The sequence below is a fragment of the Symphalangus syndactylus genome, chromosome 23 (genome assembly GCF_028878055.3).
Source record: "Symphalangus syndactylus isolate Jambi chromosome 23, NHGRI_mSymSyn1-v2.1_pri, whole genome shotgun sequence".
NCBI lineage: Eukaryota > Metazoa > Chordata > Mammalia > Primates > Hylobatidae > Symphalangus > Symphalangus syndactylus.
This window is the reverse complement of record NC_072445.2, coordinates 11,357,057-11,382,247: the sequence shown is the minus strand read 5'-3', so window position 1 is coordinate 11,382,247 and position 25,191 is coordinate 11,357,057. Positions and strand designations below refer to the sequence as shown.

The window sequence follows — 25,191 nt, the reverse complement described above, 5'->3', positions numbered from 1 at the left end:
AAGTGGTTGGCAAGTTAACTCTTTTTAGTAGTTTCATTTACCAAGTTACTCATTTTTGTAGTTTCCACAGTAACTTTCACAGATGGATGTCAGGTAAGTGTTTGCTGGCTGTCCTCTAAGAATGCCTTTTGATCCTCTGCTGATCCCCTGCTCACCTCACAGAAGGCCTGACCGCACACCTACTAGTATCAGCAAGAAACACTCAGGAAGAGGAGACTCTTTAGGTTCCATGAACAGACAGGAGAAAAACGAGCAGATGGAGGAGGAAATACACCATTTATTTACAATTCTTTTCACTTTATCCACAATTTCCCATACAAACATAAAAACTAAAAAAATAAAACCACCACTTGGGAACACAAGTGTCTTTCTTTAATTAGTCCGGTTGAGGGAGGGTCTCAAGCCCTCTCACTCTATGAAGGGGACCACTGAGGCACACCAAAGGGGAAAAGGAAGAGGGTTGGGAAGAATGCCTGAGAAACAGCTCCAGATGAGAAACCTAACTCACACCGATGTGGTGGGGCCTCACTGGCAAAGAGACTCGAGGGTGTTACCCACCAGGGACACTGCTCGGCTTCCCAGGAGGGTGACAGCTGCTGGCCCCCATCCCCCCACCCTCCACTACCAAATACCAAAACTCAAACAGGGGTCACACATCTCATGAGCTGTGTGGGGGGTGAAGGTGACAGTAAGGGACATGGAGTGCTGCTCTCTGAGAAGAGCCCCAAACCCGAGGGACACACAAGAAGCCCCTTTCCTTGGCACTGAGTCTTCAGTCACAGCTTCTGTCCGAATACAACGCTGAACTTGAAAATGTAAAAACAAAAGCCCTCCCCAGATTCCGGGGCAGGTGGGGATAAAAACACATAGGGCTTGCCTGCCTCTGCAGTCCCTTCTTGGGGAGGCTGCTAGGAGCAAAGGGCAGATGCTCCAGGAAAGTCTGGGGGTTGGGGGGCGGGGTGAAGAAAGGGGCGAGGAGGACTCTGAGACACTGATGCTTGGGATGGCTCCAGCTGTCAGCCACTCACTCCAGCAGCCTCCCATTCTACCCCTCACAGCAGGACACCCAGAACCAACCTGGAGGCGCTGAAGCCACCTTCCTGGCAACTTCCTCTGTGCTAGTGACCTAGATTGCTTTCATATGTTGATGCACATTATAAATATAAAATCATATCTGCTACAAAGAGGACATATATTTGTACATCTTTACCCATATACATAATAACACAATTTACACATAATATCTTGGAGTGGGTCATCATGGAAAAGGGGTCTGGAGAGCCCTTTCTGCCTCCCCTGCCCCGATCCCTCTTCAAGGGATGCTTATACACTTGGTCACTGGGGCCCTTCCCAACTAGTCTGATGGGGCTCGTCTGGACACAGAAATTCAGACATGTGACTAAATGCTGATGGGCATGTATACACATTCACACCCACACACACATGCAGACATCTGGTGAGAAAAGGAAAAATAAAATTCCTAGCCCTTGGGTGTAGGCCTCTTCCCAGAGTTACAAGCATCAGTGCCTCCTCCATCTAGAATAATGGTTTTAAAAAGCTACCCCTCACTGGCTCAGACTGGGGCAGAAGGGGAAGGGCTAGGAAACCAGGAAGAGGGAAGAGGGGCCAGGAGTCTTTTGAAAATATAAGGTGTTTTTGACCTGTGATCAAATCAAACTATGTTCACAAAAAAAAAGGAACGGTTATCAGTTGGGGCCTGTCCTTGTAGGGACAATGTGAGTTGAGACCCTGAGCCTTCCCCTTCTTTGTCCAGTTTCTTTTAAAGGAGCAGACAACCCTGTACCACCTTTTCTGTCCTCTCCCAGAACTGGGCCCATCCACGCGGCATGGAATACTGACAGTGGCCCAAGTGACACATCCAGAGACATGGAGTGGTGAAGACCTGGGTGGCGGGTGTGAGCTTTGTACAACAGGAGTGGTTCCTGGCCGGGGTCCACGGCTCGCACAGTGGCCACAGTGATCAGACTCCCATCAGAGATGAGGGCAGTCTGGGTCCCCGCAGGAGACAGCACCTATCGGCGGTAGTGATTTGGGGCATCGGCAAACATGTACTTGAGTCTGTATGCCTCGGCGAGAAGCAGCCCAATCTCTTCGTTGCCCCAGTGTATTGTAGGTAGGTTCTGTAGCAGCATGAGGAGACCCTGGAATGCAAGAAAGGACTTTTATATCATACCAGACTGTAGACCAGCAGACCAGCGAACCCATTCTTAGAGACCAAGGCCTAGAATGGGGCCCCTTCCTCCTGGCTCACACATCTCAGAGTCCAGCCTCCTTCCTCCCAAACAGCACGCAGCTTTCAGTCCTAGTTCACCTCAGGAAGCCTTGAAAGCCTCTGCTGATTCTCTAGTCCACTAACACCTGCCTCTTTAAAAACATAAAAACATAAATAGGGAAGGACAACAATAAAGATTTTTAAGAAAGAAAAATACTTATCCAAATATACCTCTCTTAATCTTAAAGTATTCATTTTCAGTCTTTTTTTCACATGCATATTTCTTTAAATAGTTGTAACAATAATTATGACTTTTTTTTGAGACAGGATCTTGCTCTGTCACCCAAGCTGGAGTGCAGTGGCGCAATCATAGCTTGCTGCGGCCTTGAACTCCTGGGCTCAAGTGATCCTTTGACAAAGTTAAAATATAGGCCAGGCGCGGTGGCTCATGCCTGTAATCCCACACTTTGGGAGGCTGAGGCGGATGGATCGCGAGGTCAGGAGATCGAGACCATCCTGGCTAACACAGTGAAACCTGTCTCTACTAAAAATACAAATAATTAGCCAGGAAAGGTAGCACACGCCTGTAGTCACAGCTACTCGGGAGGCTGAGGCAGGAAAATCACTTGAACCTGGGAGGCGGAGGTTGCAGGCAGTCGAGATTGCGCCACTGCACTCCAGCCTGGCGACTGAGTGAGACTCTGTCTCAAAAAAAAAAAAAAAAAAAAAAGAAACGGACAAAATATTTGTAACACCTAAAGAAGATAAAAGATTAATATATATAATCCATAAGGACTGCCTACAAATCAGTAAGAAAGAAGGCAAACAGCCAGATGGGAAAACAGACTAGCAATGTGAATAGCTAATGCACTAATGCCAGTGGCCACTCACACTATGATGACTTACAAACCCTGCTCCTAGCTGATCCGAATACTCCAGCAGCACTCTGCAGTTCTCACTGTAAAGGTCTTGTGCATCCTTTATGAGATTTCTTCCTTTAGTACTAGAAGTGTACGCTGGGCACAAAACTGCCCAATGCACATCACTGCTATGTGTGGCCGATACGATTAGGTTCTGGCCAATTCTGGATGTGAACAAAAATGATAGGTGTAACTTCTAGGTTTTGCTCTAAACTTCTCTCCTTCTTAGAAAATGGATATGAATGGAGGAGTAGAAGTGATCATCTTAGACCGTAAAACTAAAGCATGTGTTGAAGATGGCAGAGTAATAAGACAAAAGAAATCAGAGTCCCTAACACTCCAAAACTGTAATGTTAGCCCTGGACTGCTTACACTTAGACTGTTAGTTGAAGGGAAATAAACAGCTATCTTGTTTTAAGCCACTGTTATTTTGAGGTCTTGGTTACAGTAGACAAGTTTATATCATCTTAACAAATACATACCGTATCTATCAAAATAAGAAATGCACATGGTCTTTGATCCAGCAACTCTGCTTCTAACTCTCTATCCTAGGGAAATAGTCACACTACTGTGTGTACAAAGGTATTCACTGCATCATTGCTTCAAATAGTGGAGAAAGGATACTAGAAAAGTGTCTGGCAGTATGCGAATGGTGAGATAAACCATGGATTATCTGCATCATGAGATGCAAGGCAGCACTTGAAACAAGTGAAGCCAGTCTACACGTATCAATATATGAAGATACAGAAGATATTTTGGAAAGGATAAAAAAGGCAGTTGCAGAAAAGTATTTACAGTATGATCCCTCTTAAGTAAAAGAAAAAAACGCAACAATATATTTGTATATGTACATGTACACATAAACATTTTAGAGAAGTGGGAAACTGTTCACAGTGGTTACCCTTTGGGAGGGAAGCCTTTCACTTTTCTCTCATTATACTTATGTATCTTATAAAATAAAATCTTTGTATATTATTGTGTTATGAAATAACTTTTTTTTGAGTAATAACTACTCTGGGCTGGGCGCAGTGGCTCATGCCTGTAATCCCAGCACTTTGGGAGGCCGAAGTGGGCCAATCACTTGAGGTAAGAAGTTCAAGACCAGCCTGGCCAACATGGTGAAACCCCGTCTCTACTAAAAATACAAAAATTAGCCAGGCATTGTGGTGGCCGCCTGTAGTCCCAGCTACGTGGGAGGCTGAGGCAGGAGAATTGCTTCAATCTGGGAGGCGGAGGTGGCAGTGAGCCAAGATCGCGCCATTGCACTCCAGCCTGGGCGAAACTACTCTGTGGAAATTTTGATTACTAAAAAGTAAAAAAACCAGAAAATAAATTACGCATAACTTCGTGATCAAGAGGAAGCCATTTTAAAACATTTTGTCATATTTCCTTCCAGTCCTTTTCCTACATATTTTACATACTTGAAATATTTTCTCTATATAATTTTGAATCTATGCAGCATTTACCATAAGCATTTCCTCTAATATTAAAAATTCCTTGTAGATGTTTTCAATAACCAAAGAATTTTCCATGATGTAAGATGTACCATAATTTACATCCTCCTGTTTTGAGCATTTAATTATTTCTGGTTTTTCACTATAAAAAATTATAATGCACATCTTTATGCACAAAGTCTTATCTTGGACTATTTCCCTAAGCCAAATTCCTAGAAATGAAATTACTATTTCAAAGGGCATAAACATTTTATTTTTATCTATCTATTTATTTATGGAGAGACAGAGTCTTGCTCTATTGCAGGCTGGAATGCAGTGGCACAATCTCAGTTCACTGCAACCTCCGCCTCCCAGGTTCAAGCAATTCTCCTGCCTCAGCCTCCCGAACAGCTGGGATTAGCCACCACACCTGGCTAATTTTTGTATTTTTAGTGGAGATAGGGTTTCACCATGTTGGCCAGGCTGGTCTCGAACTCCTGACCTCAGGTGATCTGCCCGCCTCAGCCTCCCAAAGTGCTGGGATTACAGGCATGAGCTACTGCGCCTGGCCTGCCACAAACATTTTAAAGGTCTTTAACATTCAACCAGAAAATATATTCCAGAAAAGTGCCCATTTCCCTAGATCTCTACCAGCACTAAATATTCTCATTTAAAAAAAACAAACTTTGCTAATGCTAAAGCCTTCCCTTTGATCCCCAAGCCCGAGAACAGAACTCAAAGCCGTAAGTCACGATGGTGGTGAACCGCCGGAAGAGTGCACATCCCAAGGTCCCCACTCTCCCCTCCATGGTTGCTGGCATCTGCTTTCTCCAACTCTCCAGGCAAACCCCTCCAGTCACATGGTTACGGAAATTCACTCAACCAGACCAGTTATTCAACCAGTTATTGATATTCACTCAACCCAACAGATGCTCTGCTTTTAAAAACTCTGCCTTTAGCTGATTGGAACATCTTTGGAATACTCCCCTCTCACAGGAGTAATTCTCTATTGGTTCTATTCTGGCCTCAGTCCTTCTGCCTCAAAGCTTTGTTTGTTTGTTTTCTTTGAAAGAGAACCATCATTTCTATCTCTTTTTGAAAATGTTGGCCTTGGACTATAATGCATGCCCCCCATCCCCATGCCGCCATGAACTCCCTGGTCTCTGGCCCCTTTGACTCATCTCTGCTGCTTCCTACCTCCTTCTCGCAACGTGCCGCTATCCCACAACTGGAAAAGGCGTTGCCTCTTTTTGCTAACATTCTCCTCAGGTAGGCAACTTGTATCCTAAGTTAGGCAGGCTCTCTTTATAATGGTCTCAGTCTTTTCTGTACCTTAGACTCTTGGGCTGTCTGGTGAACCCCATCAATCTCCTCAGAATAATGGTTCTAAATATTAATACATAAAATAAAATGCATATTAATCAATTTTTTTTTTAATTTGTGATATTCACCTCTGTGTGGTAAGATTTATTTTTCTTTTTTTTTTGAGATGTAGTCTCGCTCTGTCACCCAGGCTGGAGTGCAGTGGCACGATCTTGGCTCACCACTACCTCCGCCTCCCAGGTTCAAGCAATTCTACTGCCTCAGCCTCCTGAGTAGCTGGGACTACAGGCACGAGCCACCATGCCTGGCTAATTTTTTTTTATTTTTAGTAGAGACGGGGTTTCACCGTTAAGCCAGGATGATCTCAATCTCCTGACCTTGTGATCTGCCTGCCTCGGCCTCCCAAAGTGCTGGGATTACAGGCATGAGCCACTGTGCCCAGCCTAAGATTTCTTACCGGAATTTTCTAAATTTTTCTATGATGGTTACATACACTTGCAAACTGATAACAAACAAGAACAGCCAACAAAGGACATAGCTCTCTAGAAGAGAATACTTTTTTTTTTTTTTTTTGAGGCGGAGTCTTGCTCTGTCACCAGGCTGGAGTGCAGTGGCAATCTTGGCTCACTGCAACCTCCAACTCCCCGGTTCAAGTGATTCTCCTGCTCAGCCTCCTGAGTAGCTGAGATTACAGGTGCGTGCCACCGCGCCCGGCTAATTTTTGCATTTTTAGTGGAGACCGGGTTTCACCGTGTTGGCCAGGATGGTCTCGATCTCCTGACCTCGTGATCTGCCCGCCTCAGCCTCCCAAAGTGCTGGGATTACAGGCGTGAGCACCGCGCCCGGCCGAGAATACTCTTTGTTGAGATGAGAAATACCTATAATTTCCAATTCTTCCAGTCTTAACAGAAACCTCTCAAAAGCTTCCAAATAATTCCACCCCTGGACAAGTGAATGTCCCCACTTCCCCCAAGGGAAGTGACGCTTAGCCGTAAGGAACCACTCTGCCACCTGGTGGCTAGGCCTAAAACTGCAACATCCGCACCTCTAGCCCCGATCCTAGTCTACCGCCTGCTGTCCTCATGCTGCAACAATGGGAAACCCTGCCCAATGGATTAAAAAGTAGAAACTCACTTTGGGAGGCCGAGGCAGGCGAATTGCCTGAGCTTAGGAGTTCGTGACCAGCCTGGCTAACATGGTGAAACCCCGTCTCTACTAAATTACAAAAAATTAGCCGGGCGTCATGGCGTGCACCTGTAGTCTCAGCTACATGGGAGGCTGAGGCAGAAGAATTGCTTGAACCCGGGAGGCAGAGGTGGCAGTGAGCCAAGACTGTGCCACTGCACTCCAGCCTGGGTGACACAGTGAGACTCCGTCTCAAAAAAAAAAAAAAAAAAAGTAGAAACGATCATTATGGCTGGGGGATGAAGGTGCTAATCACAAATCAGGAGCTTTTATCTAGGGGCAGAGAAGAGACACTACTGCGGCAGGGAACAGCTGAAGATTTGTTACAAAGCCAGTTCATGGGAGCACTTAAGTATGACATGCAGTCAGATGAGATACTATAGTCAGGAGGAGGAGAAAGCTTGTAGGGCAAGTATCAGAAAGAGATTCCCAATTAATAGAAAGGGAGCAAACACCTTTTGTAAAAAACAGCTGGAAATGGCTGAAATAGCAGAAAAGGGACAGGCATAGTTACCTGCTGAAAATCCACACAGGAAAAGGCAATATGGCAGAGAAGGACTTTCAGCCATATGTGACAGGTGGAAAAAAAAACAGATAAGAGGCCAAAGGTAAAGGGACAGTGGGTAATAAGCAGAGACTTTGAAAAGGGAAAGGTATAGGAAAATTCCACTAAAGACTGTCCAATAAAGGTGGGAGAATAATTGAGGAGGAAGAGGAAGAACACCAAAGACAATCGGTCTAATGGCAGTTATTATTTATTGAGCACTTATTACATAACAGCTGGGGCTCTAGATGTTTCACATGTGCTTTGTACTAGTTCGTTTAATCCTACAGCTACTCTCTGAGATACATATTATTACCTCCATTTTACAGATGAGGAAATTGAGGCACAGAGGTTAAGGAACTTGCCTAGGGTCACAGGGTAGCGCTGGCCAGGGATTTGAGCCCAGACAATCTGGGCATGTGTTCATAATCACTAGACTATATACTGCCTGCCCTGGCGTGAGAAGAGAAGTAAGGCATAAAGTAGAAGGAACAAAAAGAAGAGAAGTCATAAAAGAGGCTGTTTGAAGGAAATCTAGAAGCATTCACTTTTTTTTTTGTTCATTTTTACTTTTATTTAGTCATTAAGTCCTTGGACTCACAGTAAGGCTTGATTCCATATTGGTGTCACACTGCCAAGCAATCCACAGCATACGTTAGCCTTCTATTTCAACTTATTCGTTTACTAATGTATCACTGGACCCAGCAGGCGGCTCACCCAGACAACCTCAGTAAGGGATTTTGGTGCATAATAGGCCACAGTCCTTACAAAGTATCCAGTTTGTCTTACAGCTGAGAGATTTGAACCTGCTGCAGATGTGCCACGGCTAAATTCTTGAATGGATTTTTATCATCAGTGCCACCTCTTCCTCTGCCTCTTCTTGGTCTTTCCCAGCCACCAGTGTGACCCAGCTGGTGACTAAGAGTTGACTAATTTTACTCTGCAATAAGGGCTGGCACAACCAAAGACAGGATGTATAATGATGAGCAACAAAAGAACATTAAATATGTGCTACTAAATAAGATACTGTATCTAGAATCACTCTGCAGTACTGGAACATTCTTTGCAAATGTAAAGTGTATTCGAGTATGTAAAAATACCTTTCTAGTCAAATAAATACTTTAAAACAAACCTCTTCTATTGTGAGAATCAGTGAGGTAGTGAAACATTTCCCCTGGTCCCAGTGCAACTTTCCAAAAACACGTCCCTGTGATATAAGCTTGTTGAGAGTCAAACTTTTATTCATGGGCTCTTCCTGAATCTAGGCATTTGGCAAAGTTTCCTCTCAAAGAAAGCTGTGCAGAGTTTCCCTCAATGGCTTGTTTTTGTTCACAAGTCTAGGAACCGTGCCCTTTCTCACACCAGCTTGTTTTGGGCGGAAAGATCTTCAGTTCCCAGGGTTCCCTCTGAACCCTTGTGTGAAGGATTCAAACTGGCAACTCACCAAATGTCTGTAAAGACAGTGCCTCCATTTGGCAATGTTCCACAGTTGCACCCTTGAGTTCGTGCAGAAGTGGTGGGTAGATGCCATCTGGTTCAAGGGATTTATTTACATTCACTTTATTATTGAGGTCTGGAACATCCCATGGGCTTAGCACTATTTAATGACCCTGACCTGTCTCCTACAAAAGAAACCTTCAGAGTGGGAATCTCTCCAACATTTTCTTCCAGCTGACCCCCTTGTCATTTCACTCACTCACTCACTCATTTGAGACTCACTCTGTTGTCCACTGATGGCTCACTGCAGCCTCGCCCTCCCTGGCTCAGATGATCTTCCCACCCAACCTTCCTAAGTAGCTGAGACTACAGGTGTGTGCCACCATGCTTGGCTAATTTTTCAATATTTTTTTAGAGACAGGGTCTCCCTATGTTGCCCAGGGTGCTCTCCAACTCCTGGGCTCAAGCGATCCTCCTGCCTCAGTCTCCCAAAGCGCTGGGATTACAGGCATGAGCCGCTGCGACTGGCCTCTTTTTATGCGTTTAAAGAAACTTTGATTATTAGACCTGAGAGTGCCCTGCATGGTGCTTCTCAAATTCCGTCCTGAGCCCTCTGAGGCCTCGCTGGCGCCTGCTGACATCTTCCTGGGCTCCCATGTTCTGGGCTTCGCTGCTGCTGCTGCTTTCCCGAGATGACTTTTTAGAATAGAGTGACCAGGAATTTGCTCAGGTGCCTGTCCCCTCTAACTCAGGCACACAGTCCTCATAGAAATATTATCCTAGAGTCAGTTTTCAGGCCTCCTATGGATTGCTTTATTCTGTACGGATTTTCTGCCTGCTGCTCATCTAAGTGCCCACAACTGGGTACAGCTCATGCTCGTCTACACGTGCAGTGAATTTGATTTCTGGAGGTGTTCCCCTGCTCCCTGTTGTAACCCTTGGTTTTGGGTTGTAATTATGTGGTGCTGCACTGACCACAGGGGGCTTGTCATGCCTTTCCTCATCACAGAACTCACTCAACCAGTTCCTTTCCTGAGGTCTGACATTAATCTGCTTCGGGAAGTCTTCCCCAAGTCTGACATCTGCAACCTGCCTTGATGGCATTTTCTGCCAATGGGTGTTGGGAATAAAAACGTTTTTATTACAAACACTTGTGGGGATAGCCGGCCTCTCAGCACTCACAGGCTCCAGCCTTGTTCCCTCAAAAGTTCCCTTTGCTTATTCTCTTTTTCTTTTTCTTTTTTTTGAGACAGAGTCTCACTTTGCTGCCCTGGCTAGAGTGCACTGGTGCGATCTCGGCTGACTGCAATCTCTGCCTCCCGGGTTCAAGCGATTCTCCTGCCTCAGCCTCCCGAGTAGCTAGGATTATAGGTGCGTGCCATCACTCCTGGCTGATGGAGTTTCACCATGTTGGCCAGGCTGGTCTTGAACTCTTGACCTCAGGTGATCTGCCTGCCGTGGCCTCCCAAACTGCTGGGATTACAGGCATGAGCCACCGTGCCTGGCCTCTTAATTCCTTTTTCTAGGACCAGAGTGGCAACAGGAGGCCCTGACAGGCCATATGGCCCTGTCCTCTGGGCAGATACGGTCCTCTTCAGGCTCACCGCTGGTTAACAGAAGCTCCATTCACTTTCTTAGTAGTACACAACTGTACATGGTGGTAATGAATTGTTATTATGTAAAAATGACCTACATCAAAATGGGTAGAAAACATCTATTTGTGTATTTGGCAGGTAGATTTGAGCACTCTTACACTGTCTCCACCATTTACTTCCCTCCCAACCTTCGAGGGTGGACTCATGACATGAATCTTAAGCATGCAGGTTGATGACTTTTTACAGAAGTACACACCCAATTAACCACCACCCCGATGAAACAGTGAACACTTCCTGTGTCTCAGAGACTCCCCAGCCACCGATCTAACCGAAGCCTGAGAGCTCCACCAGGGCCCAGGCAGGCTCTCCCTGCTGCAGTCCACCCTGGAGCAATAGAGCCTCTGCTTCCCCCAGGGATGTGTGTGGGGTGATTTCAGGCCACTTGGAGAGAGAGCATGAAAGGGCAGCAGGAGATCACAGATCTTTCTGGCAGTGGAAGGAGAAAAACCCAGGAGCCAGAATAGGAGGAGGTCACAAGGAAGACCCTGGGAGGAATTCTTTTTCAGTTTCAAAACAACAAGTTTTTGTTGTTGTTGCTAAATGTTTCTTTGTGAAGAGAAAGCCTGCTAGCAACCTCCAATGTAGGGGGAAGAGATGGGGAAGAAGAAATCTTGAGGGGAGGTGGAAACATAAGCAGATCCTTGCCTGGGAACAACCACCATGTGAGTTTAGCTCACGAGCTCCAGGAAGCACCTGGCAGGCCTGGGACTGACAGGCAGCAAAGCACAGTGGTTCAGAGAGTGGACTCCAGCCGTCTACCACTCACTCGGGTGACCTTGGCCTAGTTACTTAAAAAAAAAAATCTTGCTATGACAGTTTCCCCATTTGTAAAATGGGGTATTATAGCCTACCTTGTAGGATTGTTGCAAGGATGAAATGAATTAACACAGGAAAACATTTGGAATAGTGCCTGTATATTAAAATTGCTAAGAATTAGCTGCTATTAGATTGAGCCTCACGAAATTGCCAATATTCAACCATTTTAATCTGCAAAATTTTAATCTACAAAAACAATTGCATATGATTCAACCTAACAGTATTATTACAATTCTATTACACTAGCCCAGGCTGAGGGCAGGAATTGTCGAGAGTCCCCTCCTACCACAAAAGAGGCTTTGGCCCAGCTCTGCTGGCAGCTCTCATTTCAAGCTGCCACGGGCCCCGGAGAATCCAGCCGTTCTGTTCCCAGAGTGCTATGTGCAAATGTGCCTCAGGCTCCTTTGCCCAGCGGTCTCAGGAAGGAACCTCTCAGCGTGATCTCCTTTGTCAGTTTCTGGTCCCCTCTGCCAGGCAGCGGCCCTAGACAACCGCTTGGCCAGGGAGAAGCACACACCCTTCCTGCTGGGGGCTTTTGCCGCAGCTGGGACCCAGCTCTTTGCCCCTGTCTACTCTGATGCCTCCTCTCCAAACCAGTTTCCCCCAGTATGAACCTTGTATGGTTTACTCATTATGTTAAAAACCACTTAATTAGAAAAGTGGGTTTTTAAAGCTCGCCTCATTGCTTCCAGGACTCATGAATACACTAAAGGAAGTATTAATGATAATAAGCTCACTGTTTTGAGGCCTATATATCAAGTACACTATTCTAACTGCCTCACATGTACTTGTTTCTTTAATCTCATCATAGACCAAGGAGGTAGGTACTATTGCCCTATTTATAGATAAGAAAATGGAGGGAGAGAGAAACAAGTTACTTACAGCTGCATGTTTAGGAAAATGGGAGAGCTGGGATCTGACCCCAGGCAGTCTGGCTCCAAAGACTATGGTTTAACCACTGTACTGTTCTGCACAGTCCCTAACCTTGACAGGAAGATATCTGCTTCCTCTCTGAAACCCTTACTGGCTCCCCTTATATCTGGCTCTTTTTCCCTGTTCTTTAAGTGTAACCAGTTTGCTGGTCTGCTAAAACTGCTGCAACTACCGCTTTTATTTCTGTAACCACTTCACTTGGTTTTTCTTTGAGTCACTTAATGTGGCTTTTAGCCCTAAAACTTCTCTCCTAGGCTGGGCATGTTTGGTTTTTTACAATACCTGTATTCATCTACAGAGCTTCCTTCACAGTGATTTCACTACAAGCAGCCCTTAAGCAGTTAGGATACACGTGCCTTCTTTCTCTGCAGAAGTCACACCCAACAGTTCACAACCTTACACAATGCTTTGTGCCCTTGTTCCTCACACCTCTGCCACGATTCTGTTTCCTAAAGGACACTGCCTGTCTAGCCTAATACCCAGGCACATTTTCTTCTTTTATCATTCATAGACTTTTAGAACTGTGGAGGTGGGAGGAACTTTTCACCTTATCCAGTTTAATCGCCCACTCTATTTTGTCTAAAAGAAAGATGTGAGACTCCTCCGCGAACAGGATTAACTGAGGTGTTAATACGGCAGCAGACAATAGCCTCCAATGCTGCTCTGTTGGGTATTGCCAAAAGACCTCAGACCTACCAGATAATTGAAAATGCTACCCAGTAAAGACCATCTCTAGGATTAACATAGCTGTAAAGTCAGAGTATTGTCCTCTGTTCTGCCGATATTGTGAACTGCTAAAAGACATTCCAGGAATCGTCTGCACCTCCTTGAGCTGATTTGGGAAGCACTTTTATCACATATGGCAAAGCTCTGAGCCTGGCTCATGATAACTAAATTAAACTTCATGCTCTTACTATCCGGCTCCACCTCAACCACATTATCAAAATGGATAGCTCATCCCAGCATACAGCCATTCCAGCCCCTTGTCCTCATTTATCCTGGAATGCTACACATGCTGCTCACTGGCAGAAGCCATGGTTCTTAATCAGTGGCCTGAAGCCCCGGCACCAAGGCTAGCATCTACTCACAGAAGTCAATGCATCTGCTCTCCTTTTTCTCCCAAAGCCCTTACCTGGGCAAGCTGGGTCCTGTCTTTCCATCTATCTACTAAATAGTCTTCTGTTCTTTTGCCCTCTAACACCAATCACAGAGGGGTAATGCTCAGGGATCACATGGAGACGCTGCTGTTCTTGAGAACATCTGTGTTATTAGTTAGAACTTAGAAAAGCATTCAACTTTCTCTGGCTTTCCCCTGTGCTTTTAAAAGGAGTATAATATACCTATTAAAAACAAACAAACTGGCCGGGCGCGGTGGCTCATGCTTGTAATCCCAGCACTTTGGGAGGCCGAGGCGGGTGGATCACGAGGTCAGGAGATCGAGACCACGGTGAAACCCCGTCTCTACTAAAAATACAAAAAAATTAGCCGGGCGTGGTGGCGGGCGCCTGTAGTCCCAGCTACTCGGAGAGGCTGAGGCAGGAGAATGGCGTGAACCCGGGAGGCGGAGCTTGCAGTGAGCCGAGATTGCGCCACTGCACTCCAGCCTGGGCGACAGAGCAAGACTCCGTCTCAAAACACACAAACAAACAAACAAAAAAAACCTCTCAGTTCAGAAATGTGCAAAGCATAAAAGCAATACACCTCCCACCCCCAACCCCAGTGATTCTCTCTGGACAGCCTGACAATCTCCTCAATCCTTATTTCCCTAATCCTAGAACAGCTCCTAGCCCATCCACCACCTAACACAGGCCCTTCTTGAGTTTTCTACAGAGGGACCCTGAAGCACCCCCACCTAGGGGTTTCAGGAGGCTGTACTCTCGCTGGTCATCCCCTCTCAGCCTCCTCTGCTCCCTGACCTCTTCATGTAGTCATGCAAGAGTGTGTCAAGGCTGGGGCCCTGGTCCCCTTCTCTGTCCATCCTTACTTCCTGAGGGATCTCATCCAGTGTGTTGGCTTTAAGTAGCATCTAGGCAAAGGCTCCTAAATGTATAGGTCCAGTCCAGATCTCTCTTTCAAACTCCAAACTCAAGACATAATTGCCTAGTCTGCATCTCTATTTAGACGTCTAATGGCACTTCAAATCCAATATGCTTGAAGCTGGACTCTTGCTGTCCCCACTGTAGCCTTCTCCATAAACTGTAAAGCCATCCAGACTCACCCCTTTCTGTTGTACTCTACACCCAATTCATCAGGAAATCTTGTTGGCTCTACTTACTAAACAGATCCAAAATCTGGCCACTTCTCACACCTCCACTGTCACCATCCAGGTCCCACCACCTTCATGTCTCATCTGGAGGACTACAGTAGCATCCTGGGTGGTCTCTGCTTCCACTCTTGCCGACACTTACAGTCTACATAGAAGCCAGGGTGGCCCTATTGAAACCTAAGTCAGATTGTGCCACTCTCCTCTGCTCATGGCTCTTAGAGCTCCTCTTCCACTCAGAGTAAAAGCCAAAGTTCTCACAGTGGCTACAAAGTCCTCTGTGATCTGGGTCCCTGTGACTCCTCTGACCTCACCTCTTCCTATTCTTCCCTTGGATCACTCTGCTCCAGGCCACACCGGTGACCATCATGATTCCTTCTACAGCTCAGGCATGCTGCTGCCTGAGGTCCTCGCACTGGCTGTTTCCTCTGCCTAGGCACTCTTCCTGCCGATGTCCACGTGGCTTGCTCCTTCACCTTCCCCAAGTCTTTGCTCAGATGTCACCTTCTCAGTGAACCTATCGAGACTACTTTATTCGAAATTGCAACCTGTTCCTTTTCTACCACCTAATAAAACCTTTACCCTGCTCTACTTTTTTAAAAAATATTATATCTTAGCACCTTTACATTCTTTTTAATTTACTATTTACTATGATGTTATTTACTGTATGCGTCCCCACAACTATCAGAGTATGTAAGCTTTATGAGAATAGAGACCTCTCTCTGTTTCACTTCTTAATACAGCCTTTGTCTTTGACAGTGCTGGCATGTGGCAAGCATTCAGTAAATGCTTGTCAATGAATGACTGAAAGATCTCTTAGGCCTGCCCAGTCACTCTGCAGCCATTTTGGCACAAACACCCTTCTCACACACTGAAGAACCCCTGGGCTCCAGTGACTTCCTGCCAACTAAGAGGGACGACCCCTTCAGAGCACTCCTTCTCCCTTCCTACTCCCAGCCAGGTGGCTGCTATGGCACCTTCTGTCTGTGCTGCCCACTGAGGGGCTAACTCCCATTCTAATGTTCATTCCCTGCCCACGCTAAGCTCTTGACCACTCACCTGAAAATCCTCCTCATCCAAGATCTCTTTCCTCCACTTGATCAAGAAGGCTGCACACACGTAGAGATGAAAGTGGGAGAACCCTTCTGGTTCAGACTGGGAAGCAAAAAAATAGAGTTAGGTCTCCCAGGCCTGACAAGGATTCAGCTCTGGTCCTCTCAGTTCCATTCCTTCTGGGAGGTGGGAAACTCTTTCACAGTTGGGGAGATGGAGTTCTGAAGAGACTTAGCAAAGGCCCTGCCCTGAGGCTAAAGCCGACATGGAAGTAGAAAAGGCGAGAAGGGGAAACTTCTAAGCAGCTACACTCCACAACATGGCAGGGAGCTGGACACCTCAGGGACAGTCTGGCACAGAGAGGCCGGGGAATCCCTCCTACCTGATATGTGTCCCACAGGCGGATGGTGCAGCGAAGAGGAAGCTCCCGCATAAGCAGGTTGTTCATCCAGCGGAAGGCAAACTGCAGGTATTCTACCTCGTACCTCCTGAAGTGATTATGTACCTGCTCTGAAACAGGAAGCATCATTGGGGATCAACCTAGGGGACTGGACCCTGAAAGGGCCACAGGAGCCAAAACAGCAGCTCCCACTTCTTACTGCCCCCTCCCATAGGTAAGCAGACACAGAGGGGGCAGAGAGGCATCTGATTGTCCTTTATGTTTGATTCCATCATCTCACAGCAACACTGCATGGTTAACTCAGCCCAGCAGACAGAACTATTTTAACATCCCACAGCGATGTTCTAGGAGCCCCGCTTCCTTCGCGGGGCCGCTCTGGCCACAAAACAGAGGATATGAGGTTCACTTGGCTGCTCGACCTTAGTACTCATCAGAGAAGAAGCCAGAATGGAAAAGAACCATGGAGGTCACCTTGGCCACCCTCCTACTGGCGAGGAACTCCTCTTCGGCATCCCTGCCAGATGGCTAGCCAGCAGGGACGTGAACACTGCCAGCAAAAGGGGCTCACAAACTCCACTCAAGGGCAGCCTCTTCCACTGATGTATGAAGTGATTCACCAGAAAGCGCTTCACCATATTCAACAAAACCAGCTGCCTCCTCACTCCCACCATTTGGTGTTCGTGTGGTATTCTCAGGCAAGCCCAAACAAACCTGATTGCTGTTCCAGAAGACAGCTCTCCAAATAATGCTTAGTGGGATTGTTTTCTAAATTACTGTCCGCAGTTTCCTACCCTATAAAATGGGAATAATCATTCACACCTCAGAGGGTTTCAGGGAAGATAAATGAGAAAACACAAGTAAAGTGCTTACAATGGCACCTGGCATGTGGTAAATATTTCAAACACTTCTTGAAAGAAGAACTATTAACAATGGTTATGGCCAGGTGCTATGGCTCACACCTGTAATCCCAGCACTTTGGGAGGCCGAGGTGGGCGGACTGTTGAGCCCAGGAGCTCAAGACCAGGCTGGGCAACATGACAAAAGCCTGTCTTTACTAAAAATACAAAAATTGGCCAGGCGTCGTGGTACGCGCCTATAATTCCAGCAACTCGGGAGGCTGAGGTGGGAAGATCCTTTGAGCCAGGAGGTCAAGGCTGTAGTGAGCCAAGATCGCACCAGTGCACTCCAGCCTGGGCAGCAGAGCAAGACTCCATCTCAAAAAACAAGTTATTTCTGGGGAGAAGAATTTAAGGAGAGGAAGGATTCCCACCTTATCACCCTGGCTGGAGCACAGTGGTGCGATCTTGGCTCACTGTAGCCTCGACCTCCTGGGCTCGAGTGATCCTTCCATCTCAACCTCCTGAGTAGCTGGGACTACAGTCGTGGGCCACCATGCCCAGATACTTTTCAAATTTTTTGTACAGATGGGGTCTCACCATGTTGCCCAGGCTGGTCTTGAACTCCTGGGCTCAAGTGATCCTCCTGCCTCAGCTGGAATTACAGGTGTGAGTCACCGTCCCCAGCCTGTTTAAATTTTTTTAATGAGGAAGTATTACTTCTACAATGCAAAGAAACATCCAAGATACATATACTTAAAAATCCACTATTCCAAGGTATTATGCCTTTATGTATCATGTATTTGTAAGGGTGGAAAACATAAGGATAGGGCAGACAGTGGCACAAACCACAGCACCTGCCTGTTGGAACCTGATTGATGACCAGCCTCTGGCAGCCAGCTTATCCCCCAGAAGAGGGCAGCATACACCCTGTGCTAGGCTCCGGTTGAGGGATGTCAGAGACCTGCACGCGGGGCCCCAACATGAGGGCTAACAGCTGGGCCAGAGTGATAAGACACAGCGGAAAAAAACATTCCACATGTGACATACGCGAAGTAACTGTGAATAAACAAATGGGTTCAGAAGACTGAAATGCTAAGTCATAAAACCGAGTGAGTGGAACAACTCAAGGAAGGTTTTCATGAAGAAAACCTGGGAAAGAAGAGAGAAAGATATACAATGTTGGGAGTGGGGCTGGGGGTGGGTAGGCAGCAGGTAGGGGAGAAAGGCTTTGCTTGGGTGAAGCAGAAAATCCAATGAGTAGGAAAGCCTGGGAATAACATTTGTTAGCTGGTGTCAGGACAGGCAGAGTCCTACGGGAGCTACTACAACTTAACTAGTGTTAGAGATCCCACCGACTTCTCTCCCCGCGCCTCAGTTAAACGTCAGTCAACAGCAGAGCTTCCTGAGTTGTCCTTTCATTCTAACATTCTATGACTCTAGGCCAAAGCTGAGGAATTCCTGTAAGGCTGTTCCTCAAAGACATGTGCCTTAGGAAGAGCCACATCTCAATTTCCCCACCCCACACACGTCCTGGGAAGCTGTGTAAAGTCCTGCTGGGGTATCAGCCAGGCCTGAGGACCCCATGTCAAGCCCAGGAGTTCTGAGTTACATCATAACGTGAAGGACAAGGCCGGATGACAGGCTGGATGCTGAAGGCAATGGAGAGCTATGGGAGGCTTCAGAGCAGAAGACGGACGTGGCCAGAACAGAGCTGCAGAACGATGCAGTTGTGTGACAGATAGTTTGGAAGAGAAGAGCATGGAGGAGGCAAGTCCTCTGAGGAGGAAGCTGCACCAGAGCTGTGGCTGGGGAAGTGGGCAACGGGCATACTGAGGAGAGCTGCCAAAGGAGAACCAACAGAGCCTGGTGATAGGAAACCAAGGGGGAAGAAGAACTTGATATAACAGTGCAGTTCTCACTTCGCCTTCCTGCTGAGATGTGGAAGGATCCTAGTGCTGCCAGCAGCACTCAGTGCACTGGAAAGGGTCATGGCTAGGAAGACAGCTGAGGAGAGGACCCACAAGTACAACCGGCTCGTAACAGACTCAACTCTGCTATTGCTAGAGAACTCTTCTCCCTCTGAACCTACCATCAATCCGGCTGACAAGCTCTTCCAGTGCCTTCACCTTCTTCTGGATTCCTGGTTGTGCAAAGGTGTAGTTATCCTGCAAATGACATAGAGCCCAGGATAAACATGGACTCTAACTTGTGCTATCACCTGACGTTCACTGAAACACGTTTAAAAGTTCAGGCTGTTTTCCAAAGCTAGTACCAACGGCCAGTGAGTGTTCTGGGAAACAAAGAAATCTACAGAACAACAGTGTGGGGGGAAAGCCCAATGGAGCCCTGCAGTGTGGAAGCAAACCCACATGCTTGGGGTACAGCGCAGAAAGGAGCAGTCTACTCCAAAGACAAAGCCAAGGCAACATGGAGATTTCTGCAGACTCTAAGGGACACTACACCATCACTGTTTTTTTTTTGAGATAGGGTCTCACTCTATCGCCCATGCTGGAGTGCAGTGGTGTGATCATGGCTCACTACAGCTTTGACCTCCTAGGCTCAAGCGATCCTCCCACCTTAGCCCACTGAGGACCTGGTACTATAGGCACATGCCACCATGCCTGGCTAATTTCAAAATTTTTTGTAGAGATGGGGTCTCTCTATGTTGCCTAGGCTGGTCTTGAACTCCTGAGCTCAAGCGATCCTCCAGTCTTGGCCTCCCAAAGTGTTGGGATTACAGGCGTGAGCCACCGTGCCCGACCCACCATTGCTGTTTGAGAGCTGTAAAGCTAATGAAGAAGGATAGAGATGGACGAAAAGGAGAAGGAGCCATAGTGGGTGGGTGGATGGTCCTGCCTGATACAGAAGAGCAAGAAGGAAACCAAAGGCCTGCTGGGAGCCCCTGCACCTAGATGTTTGTTCCCACAAGAGCAGAAGCAGCTCACCTGGATTCCATCCAGCAACTTGCTCATGCACCAAAAGCTGTCAGCCTCAATGCTTCGCAGCATGTCTTGAGACAAGTTGGTCACGTCAAAGTTCTCCACATCCTCTTCTGTAAAACAAAAGGTGAAGAAAGTCCAGAGGTCTTATCTAAAAATGGAGAGAGAAAGATAGATTCGAGTGTCTTCAACAAGGTCTTTAAGGCCAAGTGAGGACCAGGCTAAACTGATGTTAAGAAACGAGGGCCTGCCCCTCTACTCTCTGTGTCAGGTGGACAAATATGTCCCAGGGAAGTTCTTGAAGATCTCATTACAACACTGGACAGGACATTTCTCATGCTAGTACCATCAGGCCCAACATATCTTTCTCTTCCTTGGCATTTGTTCATTCAGTTTTAGAAAATGATACTTCAGGTCTCATGTTCAATGAATTATACTTAGCTCCCTGAAGATGGCCTGGAAAATTTATTTGATTTCAGCTCAGTGAGCTGTCTAGCACACTCACACTCAAATGTAGGGAGAGCAGCTAGGATCAGAAAGCCCCCACAGTTTATTTTAAAGATGGAATTCCCAAGTTCTGATAAGGCAGACCCACAGTCTTGCCACTCAAAAGAGAAGGTATGCATGTAAAGGAAGATGAGTCAAGCCTGTGACTGCTTCTAGGACTTAATTCCAACAAGACAGTATTTCTCAAGATGGGTTCTGCAAAACATTAATCCTACAGGACACTCAAAAAAAAAATAAAAGGGGGGGTTCCACAGACAAATATGGTTGAGAAATGTTGCATTAGATATCCCCATCTTGGAGATTAGCAAACATCACAGCACACAAAAGGGTTTGAGAAGTTAACAGAAATTCTGCATTAAGTAAATCTGCTTAACTTTGTTTATCCAGCATTTCCCAAGTTTATCTAGCCACGAGACCTCTTTGGAAAGAACTATCTGTTAGCTTCTCATGGAAACCTCCCACAGAGTAACAGGAGTGAGAATTTGTCTCATCTGAGATGCAAGTGAGGAAAACATAAGCAGCCTTCCAGAAACCTGAAGAAGGAAAAGGCTATGTGATGTGTCCTTCCTAGCCCGTGTTTAACTCCCCCTTCCTGTCACAGAGAGGTGAAGTAGTAAGAAGCGCTGTGTTTGCCCAACAAGAAAGGCCCCTGTGTATGCCTGTCAGAGGCCACACACAGAAACAATCAAGCCCTTGAGTTCTCCACCAGTCAGCTTTTCTCCTCAGACCCACAACCCCTATTCTGGAAACAGATGTTCACTGCAATCCCTTGTGCTACAGAGACATAGGCATTAGACAAAATGTATTCAGAATCTAGCCTTTTTTTCTTTCTTTCTTTTTTGAGACAGGGTCTCACTCTGATGCCCAGGCTGGAGTGCAGGGCATGATCTCGGCTCACTGCAGCCTTGACTTCCCAGGCTCAGATGATCCTCCCACCTTGGCCTCCCAAGTAGCTGGGACTACAGGTGCACACAACCACGCCCAGCCAATTTTTTTTTGTATTTTTTGTAGAGATGAGTTTTTGCCATGTTTTCCAGGCTGGTCTCAAACTCCTGGACTCAAGTGATCCTCACACCTCAGCCTCACAAAGTGCCAGGATTACAGGTGTGAGCCACTGCACCTGACCCCAGCCTTTTCATTTCTAGTAAGTGTTACTAAGACCTATATCTGAACCCTCGAGATAACATGTGGCAACTCTCAGATTCTCACCTGTTTAAAGAGACATTTTTCAAATGAACATCAAGGCTGAAAAAAAAAAACCCTCTTGAGAAGGGTGGAGTGCTTTATCAGAAAAGCCATGACTCTAGGAATGACCTAAAAATCCAACTTGAAGGCCAGCTGCAGTTAATATATATAAAGTGCTAAATATAGTGCCTGGCACACAGTAGGCACGATATAGCTATCTTAGATGAAATTTATTAGGAACTTGTAATGACATAAAAAAGCATGTCACAATATTAAGGAGAAAAGAGGGGAAAAATTATTTATGGCATACTTTCTTACTATGCATACAATATTTATGTGTTTATATATGCACAGAGGAAAGACAAAACATCGCAAGGTTTACAGTATTTATTCCCCAGGTGGTACGAATGAAGGATTTTATTTTCTTAAAGCTTTATTGGACTTTTCAAAATTTCTATAATAAGCATAATTTTTATAGTCATTTTATATGCACAGTATTTTAGGAAAAAAGAGCCACAGTTGACTACATCTGCCTTTTATCACCAAAAAAGAATAAAGATTTTGTAAAACAATACTAAGCTTGCAGAAACTAAAAATCTAGATAGCATGTAAAGATCAATTTGAGAAATCACATTTTATTTTTATTTTGAGACAGAGATTTGCGCTTGTCACCCAGGCTGGAGTGCAATGGCGCGATCTCGGCTCACTGCAGCCTCTACCTTCCAGGTTCAAGCAATTCTCCTGCCTCAGCCTCCCAAGAAGCTGGGATCACAGGCATGAGCCTGTGAAAACCACAAGGAAGGATCGAGACAAAAGCCACTCCCACTCTTCATACACATTTCCCAAAGGAAGATCCAGAGCTGCATAATCAATTGAAAGGTCTTTTCCAACTTGGGCATTTTAAGACTCCAGAACATTGCAATGCAAATACAAGCAGAATTGGAAACCACAGAATTGGCAGGGTAAAAAGAGAGCAGGAGCCCCAGTTCCTGTGGGCAACAGGAGCATCACTGTCACACTAGCCCTAGTGACCTGTGGCTTTTTTGTCAGACAGAATAGCAAGCACGTAGCTAAGAGCAGACTCTGAAGCCAGACCGCAGAGCTCAAGTCCTGGCTCTGTCACTCAGTAGCTATGTGACTTTGCACAAATGACTTTACTTTCTGTGTCTCAATTCCTCATCTGTTAAAGTGGTAATATCAGTACCAGTGTCATAGGATATTTTATGGATTAAATAAGTTAGTTAATATATGAAAAGTGCTAACAACAGTGCCTGGCATAAAATAAGCATTACATAAAAGTTAGCTGGCATAATTATTATTGTTACCAAAGGAATAAATACACTTCTATCTTATTTAAGCCACTGGCACTGTCTTTTTTTTTTTTTTTTTTTTTTTTTAAGAGATAGGATCTTACTATATTACTCAGGCTGGTCTTGAACTCCTGGGCTTAAGTGAACCTCCTACCTCGGCCTCCCAAAGTGCTGAGATTACAGGTGTGAGCCTCCATGCCCAGCCAGCACTGATATTCTGGATCTCTATTATTCACAGCCAAACTTAATCCTAACTGACATACCTGCCATTCCAAAACATACCTTAAAAATAAGTCAATTTTAAAAGTTCTGTACTTCTGCCTTTTGTCTTAAGGAGGAACACCTGACTAACAACATGAGGTCACAAGTCGGTAAGGTACCATGCTCGGTAACTGTACCCACTCCAAACCTTTAGCCATCTAGGGAGCGAAGGGAACAACAGACGAGGCGCCGAACCCTATTTTGGGGCCCTGAATTGGGGGCTGTTGTTTGCCCATTAGCCCTTTGTTTTCACAGCCAGTGAGATAGCTCCCCAGCACTTCAGGGTTTAGTTCTATTTTTCTGCCTGCTGGGAGGATAAAATTCAAACATTTAGTCAAAAACTGTGAGCTGAGTGCGCCAGCAAAAAGCCATGGAGAAAGGGAGGAGCAAATGCTCTCTGAAGGGCTTCATTCAGCATAAACAATCTGTTCACAAGGATCATTAAGCGTCCACTTGAGGAAATTCAACACATAATTGAAGCTGAAATGGGAAACCATGCCAGCAGTGCAGTCTCGAGTGAGGGCAGCGTCTCTGGTTGTCATGACAGAGCATACAGCAGCAGGACTCAGATGGGAGGAAACGAGATTTTAAGGGATATTTTATGGCTATTTTAAGAGGCAAGGCATCCAAAAGGAGGAAACCCAAAAGCTCTTTATAAAAATCAAATTGGCCACTCTGGGCCTTACAAAGAACATGCCCATTTATTAGCTGATGAAATGTACTTGAGTGACGGCTCCAGTCAACTGTTTATTTTTCCAAGAACTCTGAGCCCCAGTCCTAAAAAATCAGCTTAATATATGCCTCAAAAATTCCCTGACAGCTATGGGAAAAACTGGTTTTGCCTACACTGACAAGAGTAACTTGTCTATTCACTGCTCTAGGCATTTCCCAGGAACCATCTGTGATCTCAGGGCAATTTCTAGATGTGATCTGGTGGGCCAGCATGATTCAACCTGACCAGCCGGACCAAGAGGCTCCAACACCTCAGCTGCAGATGGCCTTTCTATTTTCCAAAGCCTCTGGTTTACCTGATTCGGGTCCTTGTTGTTGTTGTTGTTGTTGCTGTTGTTTAACTGGACTCATAAGAATACCTTGCATAATATTTTCTGATAACAGGCCAGGAGCTGTGGCTCACGCCTGTAATCCCAGCACTTTGGGAGGTCCAGGCAGGTAGATCATAAGGTCAGGAGTTCGAGACCAGCCTGGCCAATATGGCGAAACCCCGTCTCTACCAAAAATATAAAAATGAGCCGGGCATGGTGGCGGGCGCCTGTAGTTCCAGCTACTCAGGAGGCTGAGGCGGGAGAATCACTTGAACCCAGGAGGCAGAAGTTGCAGTAAGCCGAGATTATGCCACTGCACTCCAGCCTGGGTGACAGAGCGAGAGGACTCCGTCTCAAAAAAAAAAAAAAAAAAAAAAGGAAAGAAAAAAAAATTTCTGATAACAAAAGTAAACTGACTGAGAAAAATAAAAAAATATTTTTGACCATACATCTAAAGAACCTCTTAAAACAGCAACAAATATTTCATTCAGAAAAAAACAGTTGTAAGAAAACCGTCAATAATTCATCTTATCCCTTCAATGTAATAATTTTGAACTGGTTCAAGTGCTATATATAAATGTATTGTTGGGTGTTATGCATCTGGCATTTTCAGGCAAGTACCTGATGGCAGCAGCTGAGACAATAACGGCACTGCAAACCTGTAAGTGCAGAGAGGGTGCAGAGGCCCCTCGCTAAACCTGGGAAAGCCAAACCACCTGACAAAGACAGGCGGAGCTGGTCTCTGAGAGAGATAGCCACTCCAATGAGATGGTTGGAGGAAAGACTTATTTCGAGATTCCCACAGAGAAGAGACCCACTGGGAGGTGGTTCTGTTTCGCAACGGCCATGTTTCCGACTGTCAGAGGAGATGTGCTATTTTGAAGATGCTGCTTAGCTGACCATACAGCATTC

At 45.9% G+C, this 25,191-nt stretch overlaps 1 protein-coding gene across 1 annotated transcript in view; it reads right to left on the bottom strand.

Annotated features, from left to right (window-relative positions):
* Nucleotides 1–257: 257 nt before the first annotated feature.
* The window catches only part of TBC1D22B (TBC1 domain family member 22B), a 73,961-nt gene continuing 49,027 nt past the window's right edge, over nucleotides 258–25,191 (bottom strand). The window contains exons 9-13 of the mRNA XM_055264311.2: nucleotides 19,980–20,086; nucleotides 19,124–19,199; nucleotides 16,178–16,305; nucleotides 15,802–15,897; nucleotides 258–2,162 (exon numbers count right to left, since the gene is read on the bottom strand). Of these exons, the coding sequence (XP_055120286.1) occupies nucleotides 2,034–2,162; nucleotides 15,802–15,897; nucleotides 16,178–16,305; nucleotides 19,124–19,199; nucleotides 19,980–20,086 (536 nt within the window). The 3' untranslated portion in view covers nucleotides 258–2,033. The remainder of the gene's footprint in view (nucleotides 2,163–15,801; nucleotides 15,898–16,177; nucleotides 16,306–19,123; nucleotides 19,200–19,979; nucleotides 20,087–25,191) is intronic.